Source organism: Hevea brasiliensis, chromosome 15 (genome assembly GCF_030052815.1).
Source record: "Hevea brasiliensis isolate MT/VB/25A 57/8 chromosome 15, ASM3005281v1, whole genome shotgun sequence".
NCBI lineage: Eukaryota > Viridiplantae > Streptophyta > Magnoliopsida > Malpighiales > Euphorbiaceae > Hevea > Hevea brasiliensis.
This window is the reverse complement of record NC_079507.1, coordinates 67,970,854-67,981,590: the sequence shown is the minus strand read 5'-3', so window position 1 is coordinate 67,981,590 and position 10,737 is coordinate 67,970,854. Positions and strand designations below refer to the sequence as shown.

At 36.2% G+C, this 10,737-nt stretch overlaps 1 protein-coding gene across 2 annotated transcripts; it reads left to right on the top strand.

Moving 5' to 3' along the window:
- The first annotated feature begins 28 nt into the window (after positions 1–28).
- Positions 29–8,016, top strand: LOC110646362 (uncharacterized). Of its 2 annotated transcripts, none has more exons than XM_058137299.1 (8): positions 29–176; positions 306–786; positions 1,692–2,070; positions 3,305–4,749; positions 4,995–5,108; positions 5,411–5,565; positions 6,687–6,809; positions 7,718–8,016. In XM_058137299.1, the coding sequence occupies exons 2-7, from the start codon at positions 352–354 to the stop codon at positions 6,733–6,735; spliced, it is 2,577 nt and encodes an 858-aa protein (XP_057993282.1). In that variant the 5' UTR covers positions 29–176; positions 306–351; the 3' UTR covers positions 6,736–6,809; positions 7,718–8,016. The 2 variants fall into 2 exon arrangements, with proteins under 2 accessions (XP_057993282.1, XP_057993283.1); XM_058137300.1 differs by having other exon boundaries at positions 7,713–8,016.
- Positions 8,017–10,737: the final 2,721 nt, after the last annotated feature.

Below are 10,737 nucleotides of genomic sequence, written 5' to 3'. Positions count from 1 at the left end.
CCGAACCGAATAATAAAAACCTATTATCTCTCTAGAACACACACGCTCTCTCTATCCTCCCCTCTGCTCAATTCGCACCCTTTTCTCTCGCTCTCTCTCTCTCGCCCCCTATTATCACTTACAACAATATATCACTCAAATAACAAATCCCTCTCTCCAATTTACCCGCCAAAAAGGTTCCTTAATTTAACGTCTCTAATTTTCAAATTTCTCTTTAAACCCCTCTCTTTCTCTCTCTAGGGTTTCTCCCCTCCCCCCTCTCGCTCCTTTTCTCCTCACAACCCTCTGTTCTCTCTCTCTTGCAGGTCGCCCCCCGTGGAACGATCGTGCATGGGATTTTCTCCTTAGGAAATGGATTCTGCGGGTAATGATGAGTCTGTAGACGGTATGAATCCTCAAGCGGAGTGTGAGACTGCTGCGGTTGGCGAGAAGAGGCCGGTTGAGAACGGGGAGACTGAAGAATTAGGTGTTAGATCAACCAAAAAGGCGAATTGTGGGGCCGGAGAGATGCAGAGAGTGGCGGAGATAGTGTTGGTGTTGTCGACCATGGCGGGGATGAGAGGAGGGAAGAGTCCGACGGAAGCGGAGGTAAATTTGATGGCGGAGGCTAGGGCAAAATTGGTAGAGATTTGTCAGGATTTGGCGCCAAAGGATTTAGTAGCGAGGGATGCAATTGGGACAGTTATTGAGGATCTAGGGCTCAATTGGAAGCTCAAAGATCAACGATTAGGGTTTCGGGGCACTAGGTTGTCTATTAAAGAGAAGATCTCTCTTTCAAAGAAGAAGGTAATAGTGTTCAAATCTGTGTCTGATTCTGGTAGATTTGGAGTGGTATTTGGTTTGTTTGTTTGGTTTAGTCTGTGTTATTGTTCCATAAGTTAAGGTTTTTATTTTCCCCTCATATGTCAATTTAGTGCCATTAGCAAAGATGGTAGGATTTATTTTTCTGATCCAACTGCTTCATCTTTTTTCCCCGTTCCCTCTTCCAGGGAGAATCTTGCTGAATTTGGTGGTTAGAATGTAGTGAGCTGCATTGCACTTTAGAGGTTAATAATTACAGGTAGCAGAGGTTAATAATTACAGGTAGTGTCTTTAATGTGTGAATGGAAATGTGAGACCAAGAGCTCTAATTTTGCTAAATTTTGTGTTGTCATTTGATGCACAATAAGAGGTAGTAGGTGTAGGATTTTTTTTTTCCTAGGAAGAAGTGGCAAAGGAAAAGAGCTGCATTTAGAATCAAAATTTCTTTAATAAGTGGGACCTAACGAATGTAAATGCTTCAAAACTGTAAGCCAATAAGCCTTCCTAATATGAGGATAATGAGCTTAGAAATGACAAGAGACTAGTTTTCTTTGTCAGCAATAAAAGGAAAACATTTGGTTTGCTCTTTAGCCTCTGAGGCAATTCTGATTTACCTAGTACAAAAGTAGAATTTTAAGCTGCTCCATTGGTTAAACAATGCAGCTGAGAAGAATGGTATAAGGCTTTAGGCCAAAAAAATATTACGTCCATGATGTTATGTATTTATAGGATCGAATCCAAAGTTGTGCTTTATCTTTGTCATGGAGTGTTGTAAACTAACTTCTTATTTCTGCATGAGCTATTCATACCTCTGGATTTCATTGGATTGTGTCTAACACTTAAAAAGTGTGTCATGACTAGATAATGTGAATTTCTTCATGCTTCTCCAGATGGAAGAATCCAAGAAATTTACTGCACCTTCTGGTACATATTCATCTCAAATGTCACAGCCAAATTTTGGTGCAATGGGTGATATTCGTGGGCCATCCAATTCTATTCGCATGTTTTCATCAGATAAACCAAGTAATACAAGTATACCTTCTGGAGGCCTTCCAACTTCAGCAACTCTAGGGCATGTCTCAGCAGCAACTTCTACACCTGTAGCAAATCAGTTGCTCCCCACTGAAGTGAGAGCATCTACAGTATCGACTGGGTTACCCAACAGTCACCCAGGAAGGGATTCATCTGCATTAGCAGGTCCCAGAGTTGAAAAATCTCACTTTAAATCAGAGGGACCAAATGGGACTTCTTATGCACCGCATATACAAGGTAATCTTTTATTTCCCCTGTACACTAACCTCTTTTCTTGTCTGGATCCAGTAATGATTGTCTACTTTAATTCTTTCTTTTCCTTTCCTTGGCAGATATAATATTTGGATTGCTGAGTCTGTTATGATTGATTTTTAAATAATATAAGAAGATGTAATCAAGCAAAATCTAATAACATAAGATACTAAGGAATTGTAGACAATGTTGTCAAGAGGCGCCTGGGTGCTCGTGAAATCTAGGCACTTTGCTTGAGAAGCCTCTAGGCGAGGTGCTTTCAACTAGAAGCTACCTAGGGACCCAGGCGAGGCATCACCAGGCGCCTCAAGGGAGAAATTAGTAAAAAAAAAAAAGTTGAGAAAGAGAAAAATTAACCTGATTTGTTTTTCACCTTTTGGCATCCTCACGAGGACTAGAGAATTAGGACTTTGAGTTTGCATGACATAATGAATGAAATTGAACAATGCATCTATAATTTTAAATTAAATCATGTGCTTTATGTTTTACTTTAACATTTTGTGTTATTAGAGGAATTTTTTTTATCTTAAAGTTTAAAACATATAATATATTATGAAATATGAATATGAAATTTGACAATTTATTGATTGTGTAATATTGTAGACTTTTTTACATTGTATATTTAATTATTTATTATTTCATAATAAATTAGAGCCTCACTTTGCTCAGGCAAGCACCTAGCACCTCAAGCGATGGAGGATCTTCTTACCTTAAGGGCACCTATCACTTTTGACAACACTTTGTAGAATGAATCACACTTTATTTGCACTTCTGCTTAATTTTAATGGTACTATATTATAGGAGCTCTATTTTTCATCTTTTGAATTTGTATGCTAACTATATATTATTATTAGGGTTTTACCTTAAAGTAAAACACTCTTGATTGGTAACACATAAGCAAAATTGCAATCTTGTTAAGAGTCAGCTAATCAGCTTAGTTGTCCTGAGTGTGGCCTTTGTTGTCTCTTCCTACCACACACTATTCTCATCCTATATGCATCTCTCTATGCACATGAGTGGGTGCATGTGTGGGGGAGAGAAAAAGCTAGATAGGGAAGAGTGGCTGGGTTAGGTGGTAGGTTCCAAGTGATGTGAATGGTAACACTTATATTACGTTCTTAAATTCTTCTGAAGTGAAATGTGAAACTAACAATATCACCATCTTTGTTACTTTGTCTTGTTTTTATGTACTTATGCTCTTTAAATTATCTAATTGCAGCAAATGCTTCTGCAAATCAGCCACTGTTGAATGCTACAACTTGGTCTTTACAATCTCATTCTATGTCCTCAGCCAAAGCTACACCAGAAAGCAATGTATTAAATCATAACTCTGCTAAAGCTGAGGGAAATACTGATTTGGGTTTGTCACGGGCTGCTTCTCAAGCTGCAAGAGATCAAGCATTCAGACCATTTATTCCTCAAAGTACAGCTGCAAATTTGCCTGGTGTACATCAACCTGTGCAAGGTGTGAAGGTTGTCCAAACCTCATCATTTTTCAATAACCACAATGAAATTGCTAAAATTATTCAGAAGCTGCTGCAACCAAAACTTCCTGAACATCCCACGTGGACTCCACCTTCTAGGGAATATATGAATAAGCCTTTGACTTGCCAGATGTGCAAAGTCACTGTCAATGAGGTGGAAACCATAGTCCTTTGTGATGCTTGTGAGAAAGGATTTCACTTAAAATGTCTAGAATCAGTGAATCAGAAAGGAATACCTAGAGGTGGTGAGTGGCACTGCTTGAGGTGCCTAGCATTAAGCAATGGAAAGCCTTTGCCACCTAAATATGGCCGTGTGATGAGAAGCATTACTCCACCAAAAGGACCTTCTAATCCAGCTGGAGCTCAGCCTTCGTCAGAGAAGAAAAATGGAATTGTAGATCAAAAGTTCAATCAAGAAAAGTTAATGGCAAATGGAAGCTCTGGTTTACAAAGTTCTGCAGGATCTGGTACTGTGATTGGTAACCATTCTGAGCCCGCATCTGATTCAATAGCACCCAATGCAAGGGAAATTACAGGGAATAGTTTCACGTCAAGGATGAAAAATGTGGATCAGGCAATACGTGCTGCAAATTTGCCAAATAACTCAGCAAATTCTTTAGGTGTTGTCTCTGATTCTCCTTCCATTGGCTTATCAAATGAAGGATCTATTCAACCAGCTAAAGTATCTGAATCACACATACAGGAAGAGGGATCAGTTTCTGAATCAAAATTGCAGCCTCCTGCTACATTACCTGAGACTATTAGTAACAAATTTGAAAATTCCAAACCCGCTAATAGCTTACAAGATATTGACCGAACGGCACCATCAAACACTGGTGAAGTTCCTTTGAAGACTAGTCAGGACCATTCTATGGTTGAAGACTCAGAGAGTATAAGAGGACTTAGTGATTGTACTCCAAGATTTGATGTGAAGCAAAGTGACCAAGATGTCACCCATGCAAATCCTATTGGAAGTTCTGAACGTAATAATGACAGTCAAAAGCACTCTGGGATGTCTTTTGATGGTGTTCACAATATTGAATGGATTGGGAATGTACTTAAAGTTTCAGATGGAAAAAAATTCTATGAGTCTTGTCTTGTTGATGGAGTAACATATAAAGTGCAGGATCATGCCCTTTTTCGTTCTAGCCATGAGAAATTGATACCTTCTAAACTTCAGGCAAGTGAAACACCAATCATTCAATTATATGCTTATTGCAAACGATAATTGTACAGCTACCGAAATGAAAACATTCAAAGTTGCTTTTGTTTGATATGAGCCCATTACTCAACTATTACATGTTATTGAGAGAAGTTCGTTTGTTTCTTTAGCTGTGTATGTTAGTCACTTCATTTTTGTTTCCTTTTGTGGAGTATTCTGCGTTTAAATGTTCCTTATATGGATTAGCGGTCTTCTTGTTGCAGGCAATGTGGGAGGACATCAAAACAGGATCAAAGTGGGTTATTGTGAATAGATGCTACTTTCCAGGTGACCTGCCTAAGGCTGTGGGCCACCCATGTGCCCCTGAAAGCAATGAGGTGAACTATATTGTATACTTTTGCATTTTCTCTGGTATCTGAAGTTGTCATAGAATAGTTTGATCATTTTTTTTGTTGGTCGAGTGGTTCAGTGGTTGGATGAACAATAGTAGTTTCTTGGTTATATAAATATGCTCTCAGACATGTGCACGCACAAACACACACACACGCACGCACTGATCTTGCTCAAAGTTAAATGTACTTTGTTGGTTTAATTTGATTCTGTCCTTCTCTTTACTGAATTCACATTTTGACAATTTTTTTTCCATCTGTGTAATGAACTCCATGTTTCTCTGACTCAGGTATATGAATCTAATCACCAGAGCAGTGTAATGGCTGGCTTGATTCAAGGTCCGTGTGCAGTTCTTCCTCCTACCAAGTTTCAAGAGAACTGTGAAAGACAGAGTCAGTTAGAAACTGAGGCTAATAGTGGATTACAGCCAGTTTTTATATGCAAGTATGTTTCTTCATCTATCACATTCCTTGCAAGCCCTTGCTTACTACTCTCAATTGCTTGAGAAAAGCTTTATGATTTGTCCACATATCTCTGGGTTAGTGTAGACATGGAATTTATTTTCTTGCTAATTATAATCCTAATAATATTTGATATAAAATATTGAAAACCCTTTTTTTTTCTTCTCTTTCTTTGTCCATTTTTATATTCATATCAGATGAAAGGGAAGTGAGATGAAATTGAGAGGAAAGATTGATAATAGTTGTTTCTTGGGTAGAAATCTTGAGAGATTTCTTTAGAAATGTTTAAACACCTCATTAGAGTGAGATATACTTGATTGCTAAACTCCCCTTAAATTTGCATGAAGAAAGCCCTTCATTGCCTTTTGTCAAATTCCAGGGCTTATTGAAGTCATATTAGAAACCTAGGAGGCTGCCTTCTGTTCACTATCTAAGGGGGTTGGCTTGTCATCTTTGTAATTATTCAGCTTTTAATAGTGAGAGTAGACCTATTGTGGCAAATTCATTTCAGGCAAGTGTATAAATAATTTTTATCCATAATGATGCTGCACCCACTTAGCTTGCATTTGAAATGAAGTTGACTTTATATTCCCAGCAGCAAGCAGATAGACTCTTGCTTGGAGAGTCATCAGTAGGTTCCTAGGCGTCACATATTAACTCTGACATTTGAGGGACTGCTGAAACCTAAAATTTAAGTCCAGGCATAACAAACAGTTGAATATGGCATTTCTCCTCTTCTCTTCCCTTTGTCAAGTTCAGTGATATGTTTTTTCTTAAATTTTCTTCAAAAGATGCCGTTATGTTTGCTCATACCAATGAGGAAGTGCTTATTTGATTGGCAATTTGCCTCTTGTACAGATAATTATTGCATTGATCTTTGACTATGCTGAATTTTCTCCAAATTATAGCTTGAGATCAAATTTTTGAGTTTTAATCAACTTCTTCTTTTCCTTTTCCGTTTTCTATTATTTTTTCCCCTACGCCTTTTTTTAATACTATGATGAGGATATACAATATTCAGTCTCTGTTTCATTATTTTCATTCAAGATGAGAATGAATTGATTTGTTTCCATTCTTATTTGACGAGGAAAACTTGTGTTGCAGATGGTTTTATGATGAAGCCAAAGGAAGTTTTCAACCTGTTTTTGGTTAGTCATTCATGCACATATTTTGTGAGGCGATGAAGTCTTCTTAGTAATGCATCATGATGGTGCTCCCTTTGATCAGGTATGAATGTATCTGGCATCTGATAACTGTTGCCTTTATGTTTAACTTCTGTTCCTTGTGCTGATACCAGAGCACGGGGTCATATAGAGAAGTAGATATCTAGTTTATAAAAGAGCTAACTTTCATATGTTATCATGTGCTTGCATTTAGCTTCAATCTTTCCCCCTTATGGCAGAATTTTTTTTTCTTTTTTTTTTTTTTTTTCATATGTTGATATTTCATTCACAATGAAAGTTATTTGAGTATATACTGCATCTCTCTGAATTTACATGAGAATTTGGGAAAACAATTTTTCTTTTTTTTTTTATTATTGTTTTGTCACTTCTTGCTTGATAGACATATGCTAACAACACGGGGAAGGTTGCTCGAGTGATTTTAGAAACTAGGTATTAGGTATAATGTCCGTGCAATTATATCTTAAAATGCTGAGATGAGATGCATTCTGTTTTATATGTTGCCATGTGCTTGCGTCCAACTTTAATCTTTCCCTCTTATGTGCAAATTTTTCAGTGGTGATATTCCATTCACAGAAGTAATTTGAGTACAGAGCATGGTTCTCTGAATTTACATGGCAATATGAGAACTAATTTTTTGCTGACATGTTACGGCATATTACTTGATAGACATTGTACCAAGGGTTGGCAGGAGTGATTTTAGAAACTAGTTATTACTTACTAGTTATGCTGTGTGCATGTCCATGGAATTGCATCGCAATGTTGGGATGAAACACGTTCTGTTTTTAGGTTGAGCCACAAGTACTGTCATTCTCTGCTGCATTTTATTTTATTTTATTCATTTTTGCTGCCTTCATTATATTGCCCCTTCTTTTGATTTTCTGCCTAGAATCTCTCAAGAATCACTACTGATTTTATCTATATATATATATTTTTCTGTTTTGGTAAGAACAGGTAATCTATATCAAATGGGGCCTTCAGAAAATTGACGAGAGAGTTTTAATACTCATGTCTTGTGTAATATGTAGCTGTAGTTCAACTTTGTATTATCTCCTCTACTCTAGTTTATCAAAATTTTTAGTGTAGCATGAAATATTGCCTAGTAAATTGTAGAATTAGTGTTCTATTTTGTTCTCTCAATTCCCCTCCTCCCTTGAATTAGTTTTAGATAATTTGTTGTGTAACTATGACCACTCATACCATTTGAATTTTCTAGGATATCATAAATGACATAAGGAGATTTGAAGTGTTTAGTTCTTGCGGGAAGTTTTGCATGTGGGGTTGATCACCACATGAAATAGATACAATGGCAACATATTGTGTGACCCATACATTTCTCGATTATTATGATGTATAGCTCTTATTTTTAAGTTTTGATGTATTAATGATGGATATGTGCTATAATTCCTAGTCATATTCTAATATTTTCTCTCCAGTTTTGAGACCTTTGGAAACAGGGTTTCACTTGGGAAGTCGCTTGTCCATAATAGAAAAACTTCCCTTTTCTGTTTGGATGAATGAATGTCAAACTTGGCATGAATTGTATTTCTTAGAAAGATACTGTTCAAAATGTTGAACAAAAACGTTCTGAAGGGAATTTATTTGGCCTTAAAGAGAAGACTTTTTGGTGATTTGTGTTTTGAATGAATGACCATTTGTGCATGATATGCTTTTTACTATCCGACAGTCCTTACGAAATTGATCGAAGATTTTTGTTTTTTTCTGGTTTTTAGGGAAGTGAGTAGAATTAATGTTTCTCAATTATTTTTAAAGGGTAAATCTCAATCATTAGATTGAAGATTTGGACAACTTATCAGGTAGAACTATGTTAATATTAATATGATGTTCAATTTTATAATTTGTTATTGAAATAAATTTGTAAAAATAATAAAATTGTTTTAATAAGAAAAATAGAATTCAATTACTTTTCTATTTATGACAACAAGAAAAATATATTATTTCTTGAAATTTAGAAAATAGTAAACCTTTTTTAGAAAATGACAAAGAGGTAATATGATAAATTAAGAAATGAAATAAAATTAAAAAATATGTGCAAAATTGAAAATTTTGAGTACTTAAAAACTTTTTTCTTTTCAAACCCATTTTCTTTCTGTGTTCTTTTGGATCTTGCATAATTTTCCAGCCAACCCACTGGTCGGCCGAAAGTTTTATGGGCCACGTCTTGCAAACATTGCAACATTACCAACTAACCATAAAACTCACTCATCCATTTGCCCTCTACTTTTTCAATTTGTTGGATACAACATAATTAAGAGAGGGTGCAATGTGCATGATGATAAGGAGATACAAAAGACAAAAACTCTTTTGAAATCTGCCATAACCCTAAATTTCATGCATATATACGTACAATTCCCAATACCATTGAAGCAGCTATAGGGCTTATAGATATCCGTATCATTTGGGTCCCCAGTAACATTAATGGCCGAGTTTTTGATATCTTGTAGTTAAAGTAATTTCAATATTAATTGGAGGATTATATTATGTTCTTTCATTATATGCTTCATGGACCAAGCCAATCAAATTCAAGCACTGGTTACATTTTAGCCGTAATTAAGTTACAAGATTCTAGTTAATTGTGCAGAAAATATATAGGAGCTAGCTACGTGTAGTGTAGTGTCGTGAAGGTTTCTCCTTGTCTATATATTTCTTTGTCGTCGTCACAGATGTTGGCAACTTGCCTAATAAATCCAGAACCAAGTCATTACTATGCTTGACTGATTATTGGAAGGCTGTTCCTTGTAAGTGTTACAAAACCATGCATTGGATAGGATTTGCAAATATTCAAACGGTCACCCTATGAGAATTGCTTAGGCCTTCAAGGACCTTTTGCACTAGACATAGCAACTAGCTAGGGTATAATATATTACAGGATCACATTTCGATGCATTTGAACTTCCTAGCACTAGCAGTAGCAGTCATAAATCACATGATCACATGGGTTTACATGGTATATCTTGGTCTTCAAATAGGCCTTTAGGCTCAAGATTTTTTAAGTTTATAGGCGCAAAATAATGAGAGAGATCTTGGATTTCTTCATTACTACCAATGGCAAAACAAAATACCAGAATTTGATGAGAAATTTCTTTTGAATTGGGAGTAGGTAACTAACAGGTCCAATCTCTACCCTAAAAACTTAAAATTACTTACAAAAGTGCTAAAGCAGAGTGAGCTTTTTGAGGACCTTGACCTCCAAATGCAGAATCAAAATGGGGGCCATAGCAGAAAATAACAGACAAGAACGCATGACACAAGCTTAACTACCATCTTTTTTGACCGTTCCACCAACTTTTAGGCCTTTTTTACCCATAAACTTTCCGACCCTTTACTTCTTTGCTCGAAAAATGAACATTTTTATCCCATAATGAATCAACATCATAATCAGTCCACCCCAAATGTCCATATGCTGGTTAAATTTTCAAATTTTAGTAAAAGATTTAGATTCAAATCAAGATATTGAATTTTGAATTCTAGTCTCCTATATTATATATGATAAATTTTTACAGAACCGACTCAAATATATCATCAAAATCTTTGCATGGCTAATTATTTGAGTAAATACTATCATATATACAAGCAGAAAACCTAACATAGGGTAGTGGGAAGTTAAAAGCGAGATAAAAGCCAAAGGAGGAGGAGGAGGAGACGGAGGAGAAGAAGAGGAAGAAGATGAAGAGAGTAGCCTGACCTAGTTACATGAGAACCGGCGATTATCACGGTGGCGTAGACTTTGAGAAAGAGTAGCAAAAGCAAAAGTTGAAAGACGAAGAACAAGATTCCGGATCTTTAGATTTTCATCAAAAAGTTTTTATTAAAAGAATTGCAGCACTATATACGTTCTGTTGTCAAATTTTTCATTTTGCATTCCTACCTAGCTCTTTGTTGAGTTCTAGAACAGCAACTGAATTTTCTCCAACATAACATACATACCCTAGCTAACCATGGTCATTATCAAG